This window comes from Dromiciops gliroides, chromosome 4 (assembly GCF_019393635.1).
Source record: "Dromiciops gliroides isolate mDroGli1 chromosome 4, mDroGli1.pri, whole genome shotgun sequence".
NCBI classification, from domain to species: Eukaryota; Metazoa; Chordata; class Mammalia; order Microbiotheria; family Microbiotheriidae; genus Dromiciops; species Dromiciops gliroides.
Window position 1 is genome coordinate 418,731,077 of NC_057864.1, and position 21,150 is coordinate 418,752,226.

At 42.0% G+C, this 21,150-nt stretch overlaps 1 protein-coding gene across 1 annotated transcript in view; it reads left to right on the forward strand.

The window, feature by feature from the left end:
* Window positions 1-16,615, forward strand: part of SLC44A3 (solute carrier family 44 member 3) — a 104,662-nt gene extending 88,047 nt beyond the window's left edge. The window contains exons 12-14 of the mRNA XM_043962445.1: window positions 10,709-10,846; window positions 13,512-13,748; window positions 16,436-16,615. Coding sequence (XP_043818380.1) covers window positions 10,709-10,846; window positions 13,512-13,748; window positions 16,436-16,540 — 480 coding nt within the window. The 3' untranslated portion in view covers window positions 16,541-16,615. The remainder of the gene's footprint in view (window positions 1-10,708; window positions 10,847-13,511; window positions 13,749-16,435) is intronic.
* Window positions 16,616-21,150: the final 4,535 nt, after the last annotated feature.

Below are 21,150 nucleotides of genomic sequence, written 5' to 3' on the forward strand. Positions count from 1 at the left end.
AAAAAAAATCTGTTGCCATGGTAATCATCTTTCAGCAGTCTCATTTTCTTTGAGTATTGGCCTGGCGAGGGAGCTCAGCTGTCACACAGAGCAGACATTATTCCTCGCAAACAGGGGTCCTTTCCATTTTCGGCCTGGCTCTCAGCCACACGGCTTTCCTCATGAATCTGCCCAGGTCAGCCCTTCGCCTCCCCAGCCTGGCTAACATTGTGTTCCCTAGGTCAGAAAGGTGCCTGCAGTGGTCTTTTCAAAATGTATGGTATGTAGAAATACATAAACATTCCTACTTGGGCCATCCATGATGCCCCTCAACCCCATCCTATCCTACTCCCATCTCAGTCTAGAGGAAGTCTCTGGCTCCCCAAGGCTCAAAGCAGAGGGAGGGCCCACTAAAATGGTGTGATCCATGAGACCTGGACTTTTTTTGTGAAGATTGGATGAGATGGGGAATGAGGGAAGGAGGGAAGCAGTGATTTCTACTCTAGAGAGAAACAGGATTTTCTTTTTCTTTTTTCATTTGGGGAGGGTGGTTAGAAGAGAGAAAAAAATTAATGTTTGTCAGTTGAGAAAATAAAATTTAAATATACAATAAAGGCCACCCTCCCCTCGTTTCAATTTTACCACACCACTCACCCTGTCCCAGGGCAAGGATTAAATGAAAAATGAGAAGGCTGTGTGGTGGAATAGAAAGAGAGTTGGTCCTGAAGCCCAGAAGACCTGGATTCAGATCCCACCTCTGACAAAAACTGACCCTTCTTTGAGTTCCCAGCACTTCAATATGTGAGTACCTAGAAAGTGCTTAATAAATCCTTATTGACTGTGTGACTGTGGAGAAGTCATTTGCCCTCTCCATGCATGGTCCTCTTAGGCAGTTCACCAAGACTCTGAATTGCAGAAAAGACCCCGATCTGCATGGGTAGGTGTTTCCCCACCCAGCAGTTAGTAACCTGTGCTAATGGAATCCCAGGCCCAGGCCTTATCTCCACATGCATTTTATAAATGCTAAAGCATTGTAGAAAGATGAGTTGTTATTCAGATAGAGCAACAACCATGGAATCATAGACTTAGAGCTGTAGGGTCCAGAAAAAGTCATCTAGTCTGGCGGGGCCAACCTCAAATAGAAAGAGATCGCTCCAGTGGTTGTGTCCACTTCTTTGCGACCCCTTTTAGGGTTTTCTTGGCAAAGATACTGGAGTGGTTGGCCATTTGCTTCTCTGGTTCACTTGGCAGATGAGGAAACTGAGGCACTTGTTCAGAGTCATGCAGCTAGTAAGTGTCTGAGGCTGGATTTGAATCCTGACTCCAGAGCTGACACTCTCTCTACTGTGCCACCCAGATGCCCATTCAAGGGTTATGAGGCTGCTCTTTGCTGCCTATGCAATACCTAGTACCATGATGGACATCTATACTTAATAAATTTTTGCTGAATAAATGAAGCAACTAGTCTAGTGTTGACTCTTGTGTGGAGCAATATGGTTACTGTACTGCACTTGAAAGACTTTTTTCATTTCAGATCATCCCCAGTATTCCTCCCCATACCAATCACACACAGTTCCTCCATGGCTTCATAGATGGGTGTCGGGAATTTCTGAGGCTAAAAAATTCATCTCCTTGTGATGAGACTCTGAACTTGGCTAAGGCCAAGTTGGACAGTAGACACATGGCCCATCTTGGTGGGATCTACTAGATAATCCAGGGTCACCTCCATGGCAGCATGAGCAATCAGGGGAAGACTTTATTTATTTGTTTGTTTGTTTGTTTATGCATGCATGCATGCATGCAAAAATTTACTTTCTCTACCCTGCAGTAATTGAGAAAATGAAGGGAAAGGGAAACCAAAATCCCTTTTACAAACATGTATTCTCTAGCAAAACAAATTTCCACATTTGCCATGTCCAAAAGGAAATAGATAAATTGGTAGACAGGCAGATTGTTGTTGTTTGTCCTTCATTCTCTTCTTTCTTCTTTTTTCTTCTTTTTTGTCAGGGCAATGAAGGTTAAATGACTTGCCCAGGGTCACACAGCTAGTAAGTGTCAAGTGTTTGAGGCCATATTTGAACTCAGGTCCTCTTGAATCCAGGGCTAGTGCTTTATCCACTGCGCCACCTAGCTGCCCCTGAGAGATTTGTTCTTTCTTTTTGTGTGTGTGTGTGTGGGGGGGCAATGAGGGTTAAGTGACTTGCCCAGGGTCACACAGCTAGTAAGTGTCTGAGGCCAGATTGTCCTTTGTTCTCAAAGAAGACCACATGACATTAGGGTGATGTCATGACTTGCACTGAATTGGATTTAAGTGAGGGAGAACTGTACAAAGTCACCAGCCTCACTATCTCCTCCAGAGCTATCTGGTTCCAGTGGCAAGATATATATGAGGACCACTGGAAATAACTCTGGATGTTTGAGGCAGTCAGGGTTAAGGAACTTGCCCAGGGTCACACAGCTAGTAAGTGTCAAGTATCTGAGGCCGGATTTGAACTCAGGTCCTACTGAATCCAGGGCCTGTGCTCTATCCACTGCACCACCTAGATATGGGTAGATATAGTATAAATATAGCTATTATGTTGTATATTCTACTTCTCAGTCTGCACTCTGATTCTCTCACCTTGATCAGGAGGAGATAGGTAACACGTTTCATCATTAGTTTTCTGAAATCATGGTTGGTCATTATGCTGACCAGAATTCCTAAATATTTTTAAGTTTTCTGTTTTTACAATATTATTGTTGGGGCAGCTAGGTGTTGCAATGGATAGAGCACCTGCCCTGGATTCAGGAGGACCTGAGTTCAAATCCAGCCTCAGACACTTAATACTTACTAGCTGTGTGACCCTGGGCAAGTCCACTTAACCCCAATTGCCTCACAAAAAAAACCCCCAAAAACACCAATATTATTGTCATCATCTAAGTTCTCTTGGTTCTGTTTACTTCACTCGTATGAGTCTGCAGGTTTTTTTGAAACCATAGGGGCAGACTTTTAATAGAGGGTGGCTGTTTTGCAACCACAGGTGCCTCTCCCTGCCCCCACTTCTCCAATGAGAAGTGCCTCTCCTCTCCTCTCCTCTCCTCTTCTCTCCTCTCCTCTCTTCTCCTCTCTGAGGCCAACATGTCATTTAGCTTCTGCTGTGTTCAGTATCACGAGCATTATCGCAATCATTGTCATATTTTAAAGGTGTTTTCTGAACCAGGTTCTTATTTTTCCAATTTAATTGGAACAATCAGTTTAACGATCATGTACTAAGTACCTGCTCTGTGCAGGGCACTGCTTATGACACAGAAGGTACAACATATATGCCTTTCCATTCGCTTATTACAACTTCTCCAGAAGCGTACAATTTATGAGTTGCCAGGAGCCTCACAATGAGCTGAGCACCAAATGCATTGAGTCCCTCCCTAGTTTCCTAGTAAGTAGTCACCCAGCTTCCACTGACACACAGCCCAAGATGGAGAAGTCCTGTCATTTGAGGTAGCCCCTTATCTCCTCTTCACAACACGTTAGCATAATCCATTTCAAGTTTGCTACCACATTTTGTTCAGCTATTCACCTCTCCGCGAGGGCCAACTTTCTTTCCAGTTCTTTGCTATGACACAATGTCTGCCATGAATATTTTTGTATCTATGGGGATTGCCCCTCCTTTCTCCAAAATCCAGGATATATAAGATTTTGGGGGCTCTTAACTTAATAACAAAATGGAGGCCTTAACTTGTTTCCATTTTCAAGAAACTGTCCAAGGCATGAAAATCTTTAGAACCTGCTAGACCCCTGTAGCACCGCCTACTTATCTTAGCCTTAAGACCGGCACATTTTCCCATACACTGCTTCCTTTTGATTTCTTGCAGCCGACATGTTGGGTGAATTCCTGGAGTGACCAGAATGGAAATAGTTTAATGAATGCTAGAATCGCATAGGTCCAAGGATTTCTAATGGCGTGGCCTGCTGGGGAGCTTGTGATAAAAACAGGGCTCAGAATTCAACTCAGAATTGAATGAATGAAGCATTTATTGTGTGTTGACTATGTTCAAAGCCTTGTGCTAAAGGCTGGAAATACAAAATCAAAAGGCAAAAGAGTCCCTGCTCTTGTGTGATTGCACATGTATGTGTTACAGTAGATTAAACAAGAAACCTGCTAGTCTATTTTGTTGTCAGGGCTGTGCGATTTCCTTGGTATTTCATTTAGTTCTGGAAGAGCACATGAATACCAGCACAATTCTAGGAAACAAGCAAGCGGTTTTTCGTAACTCATATTCTTGGGCTGTAGCCGATTATTTATATTCTTATGTTTCTGGTGCACTGTGAAATAGATGGCCATTTTCCTGACAAACTAAATGGATTAATTCTTGTCAGAAGCTTTCTGTCATAACCCAAGTATTTGGGGGTTGGGGGATTTTTGGTCTAAACCTGTGATTCCACTGGCATACAGAACTCCCTAGAAGGAACCACTCCCTACTAGTACAAGTCAGCTACTGTTAAGTCATTTGGAGTCCTACAGGGTGGCCTAGGGCACTAGAAGGTTATGTGACTTGGCCAGGGCCACACATTCCTGTTAAAGGCAGGACTTGAATTCTGGGAGTTTTCTTGACTCTCAGGTCATTTCTCTGTGTACTGTGCCTTGCCGCCTCTCACCCCTCACACAAAGCGAAAGGAAAGTACCAGGAATCCATCCAAAGTGAAAGTTGATTTTTTTTCCCCACTGCCAGACTCCTTGGTAAATATCTTTGCTCCTCTGTGTAGAGATTAATTCTGCTTACTTCTATGAAAAGAGGAGCTATATGGATTATGCTCCTATTATCAGTGTGGGAGGGTACCTAGGTGGTGCAGTGCAAGCCCAGGATTCAGGAGGACCTGGGTTCCTATGTGGCCTCAGATACTTACTAGCTGTGTGACCCTGGGCAAGCCACTTACCCCATTTACCTCAGTTTCCTTATCTGTAAAATGAGCTGGAAAAGGAAATGGCAAATCACTCCAGCATCTTTGCCAAGAAAACCCCAAATGGAGTCACAGAGTCAGACACGACTGAACATCAGCATGGGAAATTCCTGAAATGGCAACTCTTTTATTCAGTGCTGATCCACAACTCATCAGCAACTTATATATTAGTCTTTGAGAGATGGCCCCAGGCCTCTGAAAAGTTAATTAACTTGCCCATAGCCACATTGCCTAAGGAAGTATTGGAGCAGATATCCTCCTCTGGGGGAAGGCCTCCAATTCTTTTTCTGAATGGATGACCTGTAGAGTCTTTACAGAGAAAGTGACAAGAATCCAAATGTAACCTGTCAACAAGCATTTATTAAATGCCTGTTATATGCCAGGCATTGTGCTAAGTGCTGGTGGCTACAAAGAAAGGCAAAACCTGGCCCTTGTGAGCGTTTCAAGGAGCTCACGGTCTAATGGAAGGAGACGACACACAAACAGCTATGTACAAACAAGATAGATACAAGAAAACTTGGAGGAACTTTCAGAAGGAAGGCTCTAGCATTAAGTGGAGGAAAGATTTCTTTTATAAGATGGGATTTGAACTGAGTCTCAAAGGAAGCCAGGAAATCTAGGAGATAGAGGTGAGATTGGAGAAGATTCCAGTCATAGGGAACAGCCAGTAAAAATTCGTGGAGTGCTTAACAGAATTTGGATGAGTCTCAGCCTCCTTGACCTACACAGTTGGAGGGAGTCTCCACCATGATGAGGTTTTAGAGCTGTTTGAATTATTGAATTATAACAATTACAGGTTTATAGTTTCTCTTTCCAAGAAGAACCTTTTAATTTCCTGGAAGAGAAAATTCTGGCTCTCTGTGAAAATGAGATCAATGTTAGGACAATGCTGGCTTCAATTTGTATTTAAGGTGAAAAGGCATTTTCTCCATGTCAAATCTACACTAGTCAGTCTCTCCCTCTCCCTTCTTCCCCCCTCCCCCATCTTCCTTCTTTTCTCTCACTGAGGAGTGAATTGTACTCTTTCTGCTCACACTAATTCATTGGGGCTTCAGTGCAGGAGGTTGTAAATGGGGAAGTTCACACACCCCAGAGGGCTGAGCTAACCCTGGGCACTTCTGAGAAAACAACAGCTCAGTGCCCCATGGAGTGTGCTCCAGTCCAAGTATTCACTTTAAGGGAATTAAAAGACTACAAATATTTCAAGAAAGAGATCTTACTTTAAATAATAATTTAAATATTACATTTTTTAAGAATTCGGGTAACCATGAGAGATTTTTCTGAGTCTTTCTGGAGGGAATCAAAATGATCTAATGAGCAAAAGATTTTCTTGGGAATGGCCACAAGTGATTCAAGAGTATACTTCCTTTGAGTCTGCATCAGTATCAAATAGTCCATAAAGCCTTATTTACAGTGAGGCAGTGTGGAACAGTGTGAGTAGAGAACAGACTTCAACATCAGGCAGACATGGGTTCAAGTCTCATCTCTAACCCTGATTTTGTGACCCTGGACAAATGACTTGATTTCTCCATGTCCCAGGTTACTTTCTAAATCTGTAAATTGCAGAAATGGTTGCTAATCTGCACTGGCAGAGAGGATATCATCACCAGAAGTTACCTACATCAATGGAATCACCAGTCTGGACCCAGAAAACCCCAACAACAAAAGAACAAGGAACTTGCACATATGAGGACAATCTTTGGGAATATGCTTTCTAACAATTTTGTTGTTGTCATTTTTCAATCATGTCCAACTCTTTGTGGCCCCATTTGGGGTTTTCTTGGCAAAGACACTGGACTGGTTTGCCATTTCCTTCTCCAGTTCATTTTACATATGAGAAAACTGAGGCAGAGTTAAGTGACTTGCCCAGAGTCACATAGATAGTAAGTGTCTGAGGTCAGATTTGAACTCAGAAAGTTGACTCTATCCACTCCCTAATGATCAGAGCTATCCAAACTGGGAATGTTTTACCTTAAGATGTAGTAGATCTCCCCTCATGGGAAGTCTTTAATCAAAGATTAGATGACCACCAGGTGGGTATGTTGTGGAAAGGATATCTTATCAGTGATAGGTAAGGCTAAATAGCCATCGAAGTCCCTCCTGAGATCCTGTGATTCCCTGGATCAGAAAACTATTAGTTAAAGCAAAAGCTCCCCATTAATCTGGAAAGCCCTCAGGAACTCTGTATCAGGAGTGGGGAGCCAGGTTACCTAAGGAACTGGCCCGGATTGGAAAATGGATTAAGTCAAAACTTGCAGGCTGGTCAGAATGAGCCTGGGTAGAGGAGTACTCTACACATTCTGCCTGGGTGAGCTAGAGAGAGTCAGTCTTAGAAGTGAGAGAGACAGGGGCAGCTAGGTGGCGCAGTGGATAGAGCACCGGTCCTGGAGTCAGGAGTACCTGAGTTCAAATCCAGCCTCAGACACATGACACTTACTAGCTGTGTGACCCTGGGCAAGTCACTTAACCCCAATTGCCTCACTAAAAAAAAAAAAAAAAAGACGTGAGAGAGACAGAGACAGAAAGGAAGAGTTCAAAGAGCCAGTAGATTGGGAGTCCAAAGTTCCGAGTTAGAATTCCCCCATCTCTGCCATTTATTACCCATGTGACCCTAGACTTAGAACCTCCCAGAGCTTCAGTTCCTTCATCTGTAAAATGAGAGGGTTAGACATAGATTTCCATAGATTGGGACAATTTTTTTTTTTTTTTTTGGATCCTAACTCTGTGGTCCTTTAAGCCTCTGCTATGCAAACTGAATAAGGTTTGCCTGGTAATAGGATATACTAACTAACTTGGACCCTTTTTCCTATTGTACTAAAAAGATTAGCCTCCAGGATCTCTTGAGAAATTTTCCCTACCACACCAGCAAATTTCCTAATCCTTAGATAAACATCAGAGTTTACAGATTCCTTTAACACAACCATCCCTGAAATTCACTGGTCCGGCCCAACATACCAGTGCTTAGAGCAGGGTTTTAAATATATTACAAATACAGTATAATCCATTTTCCAGCTGTCTCTGACAAAGAAGCAATTTCTATTTCTAAGTGGCCAATTAGCTAATGTTATAACTATAGAAAGCTTCACTTCATTTCCTGTGCCTTGAGTGTTTCTGCCTACCTCCCACCCCATCTCAGCCCCCACTTACATACTCAGACATTAATTCTAGGTCTCCCTGTTGGACTCTGGGTATGGAATCTTTTGAACCAAAATGCTATGCTGCAGTAACTTCGAGAAAATATATATAATTTCCCTGTCAAGGGCTTTAATACTGTCTTTCTGTGGGTGTGCTCGTCCTTTTGTAAAAAATAAAAAATAAAATAAAAGATTATAGGTGCAAAGAAATTTGAAAGCTTGTGAGAGTTTGATAAAAGACCATGTCAATAGTCAAACATTTTGGCCAAGGAACTAAATTTATTTTTATTTCTTCTGGCAGGGAGGTGGAAAGTTTTCAACAAGGTAACAGTCTTGCAGAGGGAAAAGGCATCTCAACAAAAAATATTATTCAGTAGCAACAATTTGGCATTATGGAGATAGTTAGGACTTAAGAAACAAATAAAAGAGATGCCTCGCTACTCTGGAAAGGAATGGTTGAGCCTCAAATGGAATGTAATTTGAACAGAGACCCACCCTCTCCTGAGATTCCTATACGAGTGTGGAGTATTCATGTTACACAGTCCAGAGAGACAGGTGCCAAATTCTCTCCATCTGCCTAGTAAACCAAGTACTTACGTCTGAATTTCCAAATAGCAAATGTGTTCTGTTTGGTGAGGATCACATGGCTGGGTCATCTCGAGTATGGAAGGCAGGCTCTCTTGTCCATCCATGTCCTCAGGGAGACAATGATGACCTGATGGTGGGTGGCTTTCTATCGTCATTGGGCTTCTAACATAGTGAGATTGCAGTGGGTGTGGGGTGCTTGGTCAGTTTGCCCTGTGTATCACACAGAGTGAGAAAACAATCCTTAGCTTTTCCTATAAAGTCTTCCCCAGCTAGCTCCCACCTATATGACTCCATTTGGGGGGGGGGTATGAGGCAATTGGGGTTAAGTGACTTGTCCAGGGTCACAAAGCTAGTAAATGTTAAGTGTCTGAGGCCAAATTTGAACTCAGGTCCTCCTGAATCCAGGGCCAGTGCTCTATCCAACTGCACCACCTAGCTGCCCCCATTTTTATTTCATATTACTCCCTTTCATGCGTTCTGTATCGCAAGTAAACTAGCCTACTATTTATTTGTTCTCTATCTGTCCATGCCTGTAATATACTCTTTCTTCATTTCCATCTCTCCACTTCCAGATTCTCTTAAAACACAGCTCAGATGCCATCTCCTACACTAGGCCTTTTCTGATTCCCATGGTTATTAGGGCTTTTTCTCTTCTTCAGAATTACTTTGTCTAATTTTTATATGCTTTGTGTTTACCCAAATACACTATAATACCTTTCTCTCAGTAGTGGAAAAAGGTCTTGAGAGCAGGTACTACCTCATTTTTTGTCTCTATTCCCAGTGCCCAGGGCATTGTCTGGCATGTAGTTGGTGATGAATGTGCTTATTGAACTGAAATGAATCTAATATACCTTTACCTGAACACCAATTTTTAGAGCTGAAGAGACCAAGCCCTAAAATATGTGATGACTGATCTGCCTTGCCCAAACCACATCTTTCACCTCAGCAGCATACTCATGACAGTTCAAGCAAACCCACTGCAGATTTGGGGGACCTCATGGCTAACTAAGAAAGTCTATAACCTCAATCCATCAATATTCACCTTTGCCAATTTGGGGCCCCAATTTAATTTAATTTTTTTCCAATTAACAAGCATTTGCTTTTCTCTACCTCAAATTTTCTGCTCAATTTAATAATAAAAAAGAAAAATGAAAACCCTCATGTCAAACGAACTACAGTCAAACAAAACAAATCCCCACATGGGCCACGTCTCATCCTTCATCTATCACTTCTCTGGCAGGAAGCAGGGAGCATCTTTCAAAGTCTTTTTCCTTTGTAATGTGATCATATGAATTTTCCTCCTACTTCTCCGCTCACTTCACTCTGCATCAATTCATACAAGGTCTTCCTAATTTCCTCCGAAATAGTCCATTTTTATAAGTTCTTATGTCATAATAATTTGTCATTATATTCATATCCCATTATTTGCTTAGCCATTCCCCAGTACATGAGCAGCCCTCTAATCTCCATTTCTTCGCTGCTACAAAAATTTTTGTACACTTGGGTTATTTTCCCTCTTTTTTTGTTTTGTTTTTTTGGTGAGGCAATTGGGGTTAAGTGACTTGCCCAGGGTCACACAGCCAGTAAGTGTTAAGTGTCTGAGGATTTGAACTCAGGTCCTCCTGACTCCAGGGCCGGTGCTCTATCCACTGCACCATCTAGCTGCCCCTATTTTCCCTCTTTTTAAAAAAAATCTCTTTGGGGTATATGTCTTTTAGTGGTATCACTGGATCAAAAGATAGGCAACTGTTTTGTGACTTTGGGATCCCAGTTCTAAAACTGCTCTCCAGAATGGTTGGATCAGTTCACAAAAGCTCCAACAACAGGGCATGAGAGTTTCTCCTTTCCATGTGTAACATTTTTAAGGTTTTCAGAGAAATGTTAGAAGCAGGTGGTCTGGAAGCATTCCTGCTTCATACAGGAAAAGGGATTTTTTCAAAATTAAGACATCTTCCCAATGTTTTTTTTCCCCAAATCATGACTGTGATAAGAGAGGTGATAAGTTTCTCCAAACTTTAGTTGTAAAGATCTACATTCTAACTCTTCTAATCATCATCCCTTCTTTCAGAATGCCTATATTGCCACTTCAATCAATGGGACAGATTTTTGCACCTCTGCAAAGGATTCCTTCCATATTTTATCCAAGAATCCAGGGCATATTGCCTCTATTAGCTGCTTTGGAGACTTCATGATTTTTCTAGGAAAGGTGAGATATCATCACTAAAATACTAAGTAAAGAAACCTGCAATACTAAATTAATCATGCTGTGCTGGTCTTGGACAAGTGTTTTTTTTTCTTTTTCATCTACAAAATGGAATGGGAATAGTTTTAATCTAAAAGTACTGATTCAGGTTCCAAGGACTACTTAGATTTTATGGAAAAAAGCAATCAAACTAAATGATGTATCATTAATCAGTGACGTCTATAAACGTGAGTTGTTTGTGGTTATTTATGTCCTTAAAATAGGGAGAACTATTTTTTTTTTTTAGTGAGGCAATGAGGTTTAAGTGACTTGCCCAGGATCACACAGCTAGTAAGTGTTAAGTGTCTGAGGCCGGATTTGAACTCAGGTACGCCTGACTCCAGGGCCGGTGCTCTATCCACTGCGCCACCTAGCTGCCCTGGAAGTTTGGGGTTTTTTTGTCTTGTTTTGTGGGGCAATGAGGGTTAAGTGACTTGCCCAGGGTCACACAGCTAGTGTTAAGTGTCGGAGGCTGGATTTGAACTCAGGTCCTCTGAATCCAAGGCCAATGCTTTATCCACTGCGCCACCTAGCTGCCCCTGGAAGAACTATTAAATGAATTAATTAAGTTAAAGTTCACATTATGTATTGTTGGCCAAAATTTCATAGAAACTTGATTAGTGATTTCACCTGATAACAGGTAACACTGCCTATGTGACTCTGGACGAGTCACTTAACTTTGCCTCAGTTCCCTCGTCTGTACAAATAAGGAGATTGGACTCAATGACCTCTGGGGTCACCTATGGCTCTAAATCTTTGTTGATCCTATGAACATCTTTGACAGGTGGAGCCCATGCTTGAACTCTTCTAAGTGACAGGGAGCTCACTGTGTTTGGAGAAGGCAGTCCATTATGTTGTGGGGCAGCTCTGATTATTAGCAAGTTTTATCTGAATGATGTTGTGCATTAGTGTATGGAGTGCTAGCTAGACTCAGTGTCAAAAAGACCTGGGTTCAGGGGTGGCGCAGTGGATAAAGCATTGGCCTTGGATTCAGGAGGACCCGAGTTCAAATCTGGTCTCAGACACTTGACACTTAACTAGCTGTGTGACACTGGGCAAGTCACTTAACCCTCATTGCCCTGCAAAAAAACCAACAACAACAACAAAAAAAGACCTGGGTTCAGATCCCATCTATGGCACTAAATAACTGTTTAACCAGGTCAAAACTCTCCAAACCTCAGATTTCTTCTCTTTTAAATGGAGATAATAAGACCTGTAGCTGTTACCTATCAAATAAGATAAAATATAGCACTTTGGAAACATTAAAGCAGTATACAAAGGCTGACTTACTGCATTATCATGGGGCTAAAATGAGATGATGTATGTAAAGCACTTTATAACCTTTAAGTGTTTCCTTATCAAGCTGTTATTACTATGCTCATCTGCTTCCCTTTGACTTCCACCCATTGGGTTTATCTCCACCCTACAAAGCCACACAGAATATATCTGAACCCTCCTCCTGATGAGAGCCTGTCACTGCCGCCACCACCCCCTAAGCCTTCTCTTTTCCAGTCCCTTCAAATGCATCTTTTGCAGACTCTTCAAGCAGAGAATTGTGGGATCTTAACTCTTAATAGAAGAGGATACTTAAGTGCCTGACCAGGATGACACACATAGTGTAGTGTCAGAATAGGGATTTGAACCCAAGTTTTGGTGACTCCAAGCTTAGCATTGCATTGTCTAAGCCAGGCTGCCTTTCTCAGTTCCCATCTGGGTCATTCATCTTCTGTTTATGCTCCACCTCATTGAGGGGTGTCAGTATATTTCCCGGCATTGGTCACATTGCTCCTGATTTCATTTTAACAGAATACCAGATAGTGGGACTTTACCTCCTTATTCTAGACACAACATTTCTTCAGGGTTTACCAGAGGGCTCTTTACTTTATGGGCCATTGTTCCCCAGCTGTGATGTTCAGTACTCACATTTCACAAGTGCAAGTGAAGTTGGCATGTGTTCTCTTTCTTCTCTGGGCTTCACTCAGTATTTTCAGGCAGCAACAGTTTTGTTGGCACCTGTCTTGCTTAAGCTAACAAATAATTATGCTTAACAAAAGAGTCTAATGAATGCATTTACTAAATGCTCAGTCTGTGGACATTGTGACTAACAACAGCTTTTATTTATATAGCACTTTGAGGTTTATAAATTATTTTCATTTCACAACAACCTCATTTGGTGGGTAGTAGAAATACCAGCCCCCTTTTTTTACAGATGAGAAAACTGAGGATCAGAGAGGTTCAGTGACTTGCTTAGGGTCCAATGGCTAATTTCAGAGGTAAGATTTCAACTACATCTCAGGAAATCAGATCTGGGCCTTCTTAGAGAAAGTACAGGGCCCACTGTGCTCCCCAGTTTCTGTGTCTATAGTTTTAGGTTTAATCTTGTCCCTGGGAAGAATTTTTAGAGAGTAAAAGCTTATGATGACACTTTTAATTGGATGCTAGTCCAAGGGTGAAGGGTAAAAAGTTTAAAGGGTAAAACTTCTACTTAAATGAAAACCATTAGTGAAAACTCTCCCTATACATATCACCAACAGATAGACAGACAAAGCCCAAGAGGGAGAGTGAGATTACTTCGTTAGTACAGATGAATTCTAATAATGTACATTGTTTTATTTTTCTTTTTGAACAGGTGTTTGTGGTATACTTCACAGTTTTTGGAGGACTAATGGCCTTTAACTACCATCGTGAGTTGCAAGTATGGGCAATTCCTTTGTTATTGGTGGCTTTTTTTGCCTATTTAGTAGCCCACAATTTCCTATCAGTGTTTGAAACTGTGCTGGATGCCTTGCTTCTGTGCTTTGCCATTGACATGGAAACAAATGATGGATCACCAGAGAAGCCCTACTTTATGGATCAAGAATTAATGGTAAGTGGGGGCAGCTAGGTGGCGCAGTGGATAAAGCACCGGCCCTGGATTCAGGAGTACCTGAGTTAAAATCCAGCCTCAGACACTTGACACTAGCTGTGTGACCCTGGGCAAGTCACTTAACCCTCATTGCCCCGCAAAAAAAAAAAAAAAAAGAAAGAAAGAAAGAAAGAAAAAAGAATTAATGGTAAGCAAATTGATTTGCATGGGGCACTCCACATAAGCCTCTGTGGCTTAGTGGGTTTGATAGGCAGACATTTGCTACCTGTGTGACCTTGGGCAAGTCGCTTAAGAATCATGACAAATGAGGGGCAGCTAGGTGGTGCAGTGGATAAAGCACGGGCCCTGGATTCAGGAGGACCTGAGTTCAAATCCGATCTCAAACACTTGACACTTTCTAGCTGTGTGACCCTGGGCAAGTCACTTAATCCTCATTGCCCTGCAAAAAAAAAAAAAAAATGCAGATCACAAGAATCTTGACAAATCAGAGCATTCTCTTTCCCTGAAAAGCTTCTCTTAGAAAATATACTCCCACCTCCAGCTCTACAGAGGTATTACTGGAATTGTCATGAAACATTTAGCTGAGGTATGAGAGTTGCATTTGATGAGGGGATCAGTAATCATATTTGTGGACACAACACAATCTGGGCCTCAGTTTCTTCATCTGTAAAATGAGAGGATTGAACTAAATGGTCTCCAAGGTGCCTTCTAGTTCAAAATATCTGATCCAGTGATACTAATATACACTCATGGGATATTGGCACTTCTAGAAAATGACATTTGCACAGGGATGTAACACTTTTATTTCAAATGATCACTTCCGTTTCTTCCCTTTCCAAGGAAAAAGTATACTCTTGTTTTTCATGAGTAGGCAGGTATTTCTACTTTTCCATGCTAGCCCTACCTGCACTTAAGATTTGACATATATACAAAACTAAAAGTCATGTCTACAACCATTTAGGTCAGTAATTATTGGGGCGGCTAGGTGGCGCAGTGGATAGAGCATCAGCCCTGGAGTCAGGAGTACCTGAGTTCAAATCCGGCCTCAGACACTTAACACTTACTAGCTGTGTGACCCTGGGCAAGTCACTTAACCCCAACTGCCTCAATAAGAACAAAAACAAAAAACAAAATAATTATTAAGAGCTCTTCCTGAAAATAATGACAATAACTGCTGACATTAATGCAGCCCTTTATAGACTGGAATATGCTAGTTCTATTGGGAGCCAACAGACAACTGTTTCCCAACAATATGAGCTTCTTGGCCACCTCTCTGGTATGAACAGATTTTTTTTTTTAAACCGCAAAATGATTCTACAACCTATAAACAAATTAAATATATGTATGTATCTCTATGAATATATTGCCTACTTCTTTTAATATCCATATCAAAATATCATTATAAGCGACATGATAAGTATTATTGAAAGCAGATTGTATTGGGGGAAAATATTTTTAAACTCTTTGTTTTAAGCAGAGTATGTAAGGCATCTTTATAACCTGTTAGGCCAAAATGAAATTATGCCCTTACAATTACTTCTGTTATTTTCTACTGACCTCCACCAAAGTCCCCTTCTAGTGCCTCATTGTGGCATGGAGGAAAATTCTGGATGACTATACCATGGAAATCATCAAAGCCTAGATTTTGAGCTAGAAGAGACCTCAAAGACTGTCTAGTACAGTTACTTGATAGTTGAGGATACTGAGGCTCACAAAACTTGCCCAAGTCACATAGGTAGTAAATATCAGAGGTGGGTTATGAACTCAGGTCCTCTGACTTCAAAGCCATTGACCTCTTCCATTGTACCAGAGAGCATAAATGGAGAAGTTTTCAAGAATAGGCGCAGAGATGCTCTGTCATTGTAGGACCGGCCTAGCTAGGTTCAGCGAGGCACTTCAGTAGCAGGTTGACTGTTGAAGAATGAATTCTTTTGGCTTCAACAACTCCCAAAGATTGTCTCATAAGGAAGGAATCAATCTTGTAAGGCTTAAAATCTGAATTAGAATGTAAGCTCTTGGGGGCGGCTAGGTGGCACAGTGGATAAAGCACTGGCCCTGGATTCAGGAGTACCTGAGTTCAAATCTGGCCTCAGACACTTGAAACTTACTAGCTGTGTGACCCTGGGCAAGTCACTTAATCCCCATTGCCCTGCAAAAACAAAAACAAAACAAAAAAACAAAACAACAACAACAAAAAAGAATGTAAGCTCTTTGAAGGCAGGGCTGTCTTTTGCCTCTTTTTGTACCCCCAGTACTTTGCACAGTATCTGGTACATAGTAGGAATTAATAAATGTGGGTGGATGGATGAAATGCCCAAACCAACAACACCAGATCGAGTCAATAAGCATTTATTAATTAAGTACCAACTGTGTACTAATTTATTGAAAAACCACTTTGGTCTCCCATGGAAGCCATTCATTCCCTATGTAAAGCAGCGTTTTATACTTTGTATTGGTATGTCACATAAAGGATGTTTCTTCTGATGGTATTAAAAAGCTAACTAGGTATGCTCAAGCTTTCATCTTGTTTTTGTATGATGACCTATTTTTAATTCATCCATATTTGAATTAAACAGATAACCTTTTCTCAAAATTAATTTCTCACATGGCATAGAGCAAAGTGGTATGTTAGATCTGCAGGAATACAGTACTGGGAACCACCCCCCATCTTTTTTTTTTTTTAATAGAACTTTGTGAACAGAAGCAACAAATTAATTGATTCAAGGATACGAAGAAACAGAGAGTCGCTAAAGAATGAAGATGGAACAGAACTCCAGCCCATTGTGAGATAGGAGACATTTCCCTACTGTCTGGTATCAGCGCTTCTTTTGGAAGCACATTATTGCCTTCAGCCCTCATCGTGTCTTTTGCAGAATAAATTTTTAGATATCACTCACTCTTGCTCTTTCTCATTTTTTAAAATAAACTGTGCTGCTAGAAACATGTTGATTCAAGTCAATATTTTATCATACTCTACAAATGGGTTAGCCAAAAAAAAAAAAACCTCTTAAATCTCCAAGTGACCATGGCTAATCTTTAAGACAAATATTTAAAACAGGAGTTCTTGGTTTTGGATCCAGCTCTGTAGAGATTTCAGGGAGTCCAGAAACTTATGGGGGGAAAATATTCATCTTCATTTTCATTAACTTCTAAGTGAAATTTATTGTTTCCTCCCGTTACGGATGTGGACAATAAACCTCATTGTGGAAAGGGTTCCAGAGGCTTTACCAGAGACAGCCAAAGGGATCCATCTCACACACACACACACACACACAGAAGAACTCCTAATTTAAAGAGATACAATACTTCATATGAGCTGGAAAGGACACTAGATGCTATATAGTCCAACCCAGCACCGTGATTTTACAATTCAGGAAACTGAGGACCGACGATCTAAATGATTTGCCCCAAATCATAGGCAAGTGTTGGAATTAGAATTTGACCCTAAAGCTTCTGACTCAAAATCCAGTGCTCTTTCCATGGCACAACGCTGTATCGAGTAAGATAATAGATGCAAAAACCTCTTACAGTTCAATTATACAGCAGTACGAGGCAGGCAGGTGGCCCCGTGGATAGAGCACTGGCCCTGAAGTTGGTAGGATCTGAATTCAAATCTTATCTCAGATGCTTACTAGCTGTGTGACCCTGGGCAAGTCACTTAACCCCAATTGCCTTAAACATTCAGGGCCATCTCCAGTCATCCTGATATATACCTCACCACTGCACCCAGATGGCTCTGGAGGAAAGAGTGAGGTTGGTGACCTTGCACAGCCCTCCCTCACTTAAATCCAATTCACTCCAAGTCATGACATCCATCATGGTTTTCTTTGAGAACAAAGGACCACAAACAACTACAAAATGCATCGTGTTATTATTTAATGGAATTTGTATACAAAATTTAACCTCCACAGAAAATTCAGTCATGCTCAACTCTTCATGACCCCATTTGGGGTTTTCTTGGCAAAGACACTGGAGTAGCTTGCTATTTCCTTCTCCAGCTCATTTTATAGATGAAGAAACTAAAGCAAACAGGGTTAAGTGACTTGCCCAGGCTCACACAGCTAGTAAATGTCTAAGGCCAGATCTGAACTCAGGAAAATGATTCTTCCTGACTCCAGGCCTGGCACTCTGTCCGCTGTCCCACCTAGCTGCCCAAAGACAAATGAAAAGATCATTAAATCTGTCTTTTAAACTGAAAAATGATATCAGTTGCTATTTGATAGATAGCCAAAACATTTACTATGTGCCAAGCTCAGTGATAGGGAGGAGACATAAATACAACCAAGACAGTCGCTGCCTTCAAGGAACTGATGTGCTAATAGGGAAAGACATAACGGGAAACTAGAAAAGAGAGGAGGGGGAGGCGGCACGGTGTGGAAGTGGCCAGGGAAGTAGCACGAACATCTGGCTCTGGACAAGACAGGGCAAAAGCTTACCTATGGGGGTAAGCTAGGTGGCGCAGTGGATAACGCACTGGCCCTGGATTCAGGAGGCCCTGAGTTCAAATCCCGCCTCAGACACTTGACATTAGCTGTGTGACCTAGGGGCAGCTAGGTGGCGCAGAGTGGATAGAGCACTGGCCCTGGAGTCAGGAGGACCTGAGTTCAAATCCTGCCTCAGACACTTAACACTTACTAGCTGTGTGACCCTGAGCAAGTCACTTAGCCCCAATTGCCTCACCAAAACAAAATATAGTGACCTCATCCGAATATGTATACAACTAGCTGTTCGACCTTGGGCAAGTCACTTAACCCTCATTGCCCTGCAAAAACAAAACAAAACAAAAAGCCTGTTTGTTCTTTAAATACTCCCAGAACCTTAGAGATGGGAGAGAAGATCTCAGAGGTCATCTGGTCTATGCCATAGCCTAGCAGGAATCCATCTTTACAAGTGGACATTCCAGGGTCTCCTGGGGCAGCCCACTCCATTTCTGGGTAGCTTGATTAGTTAGGAAGTGGGATTGGATAATAGCTGACCTTCACATAAGCCCTTTAAACTTGGGGGAGCACTTTACATACACTATCTCATTTGATCCTTGCAACAACCCTATGAGGTGGGTACAGATATTGATATCCCCACCTCACAGATGGGGAAACTTAGGCACATCAGGCTTAAGTGACTTGGCCAGGGTCACATGGCTAATCAGTGTCAACGTTTTTGAATCCAAGCGCTGTATTAACCCACTGCCTTGCTATCTCATGAAACAGAAGGGGGTATCAATCACACTAAACTAGAACTGAGAATGGACAGAACAAAGGCTGCATAGGTAACCAAAAGAGCTGTGATAGAGGAGGCTGATTTTTCTATGGTGGAAATGTCATATACACAGATTATGGAGCCCGAATGCCAGGTTATCAGTCAACCAAGGAGCATTTATTAAACACTTGCTGTGTGCAAGAGACACAGACAAAAATGTTCTTGTCCTCAAGGAATTTACATTCAATTGGAGGGGACAATATGTACACACACACACACACACATATATATATATATATATATATATATATATATATATATATATATATATATATATACACACACATAAGTCTACATTGAGATCCAACCCTTCTGTCCCAGAAGAGACTATGGAATCTGACTCCTTTATGCACCATGCTTCTTGTGTGTGTGTGTGTGTGTGTGTGTGTGGCAATTGGGGTTAAGGAATTGCCCAGGGTCACACAGCTAAGTAAGTGTTAAGTGTCTAAGGTCACATTTGAACTCAGGTCCTCCTGAATCCAGGGCCGGTGCTCTATCCACTGCGCCACCTAGCTGCCCCTGCATCATGCTTCTTTAACTGAGGTCAGGACTTCCCTTACTGCCTCCAGCCCCTTCTCTCTTCACATGCCTATCTTCCCCCATCTCCCTCCAGGGATTCTTCTTCTTCTTCTTCTTCTTCTTCTTCTTCTTCTTCTTCTTCTTCTTCTTCTTCTTCTTCTTCTTCTTCTTCCTCTTCTTCCTCTTCTTCCTCTTCTTCCTCTTCTTCCTCTTCTTCCTCCTCCTCCTCCTCTTCCTCCTCCTCCTCCTCCTCCTCCTCCTCCTCCTCCTCCTCCCCCGGGATTACTCTTCTTAAGGCCTACCATGTCACCCATGCCCTAGATCTCGTTCCTTCTCAATTTACAAATGATCTGGTTTCTGCACCTAACTTTTTTCTCCAGCATTTTCAAACTCTTCCTTGACCAAATCCCTCCAGTCAACTCACCTATTGGTTCCAGTCATGTTAGCTCCTATTGAGAATCATTAGAAGGGGGCAGCTAGATGGTACAGTGGATAAAGCACCGGCCCTGGATTCAGAAGTACCTGAGTTCAAATCCCACCTCAGACACTTGACACTTACTAGCTGTGTGACCCTGGGCAAGTCACTTAACCCCCATTGCCCTGCCAAAAAGAGAGAGAGAGAGAGAGAGTCATTAGAAGTAGAAAATCTTTTTTCAAAACTTGGGCCCTGACACTGTGCTACCCAAGGGTGGTAAAGTAGGCTTATTATTATCTTCATCCTTGAGGCCTGAGATATTTCTTGCTTCGTCCTTGGCATCATGATGCCATTGTCCCCTTCCTCCAATGCTTGGTATTCCTTTGCTTCTGTTCCCCCTTGGACACCATTTACTACTTCCTCCTTAAAGCTCTTCCCTTGGCTTTGGGGATAGTGTATTCTCTTGGGGATTGTTTTAGGGCTTTTTGATCTCCCTACCCAGCTGGCACCTCTTCTTCCTCCCAACCCTTAACTGTGGACAGTTTTCCAGGACTCCCTCACTACTTGGTCCTCTGCTTTGTTCATCCTATCAGTTTTCCCTAGGAATGGGCTTATCTCACGGTTTCAGTTAACAAGCCAGAGCTTTCAACTCTCAAATCTCTACGCTTCTTTTCCAAACCTGACATCTTGCCCAAGCTGTGTACCTATCTCTCACTGTCCTCTCTGACAGGGGTGCTGGAACATAGCCTAGTAGAATAGGGAACACTGAATTTGCCCTCACAAGACCCATGTTTGAGTATCAGCATCAACATATTGCTGCTGTGTTACTGTAACAAGTCATTTTCTCTGAACCTGTTTTCTTATTCATAAAACAGGGTACCATTTGTACTACCTCCCTCATGAGCTTAAAAGTACTCATTAAACATGTTACTATCCAAATGCTTATCGCTTGAAGGTGTGCTAGGGGTGGGGTGGGGGTGGGGAACCCTCCAACAACTCCCCTATAGTTGACTGAGAAGTTCGTCTGCATTCCTAAGGGTCTCAAAGATAGAGAAGCCTGGAAAATGAAAATATTGCTAGGAGGCATCACACCTTAAGCTGGTGGTTATCAGTACATCTGATCATTGAACACTTTGAAAGCCAGTTGAGAATAAGAATGGAACACCAGCTAATCAGTAGGGGATGCTGGGCCAAAAGGGAAGAAACTGTTGG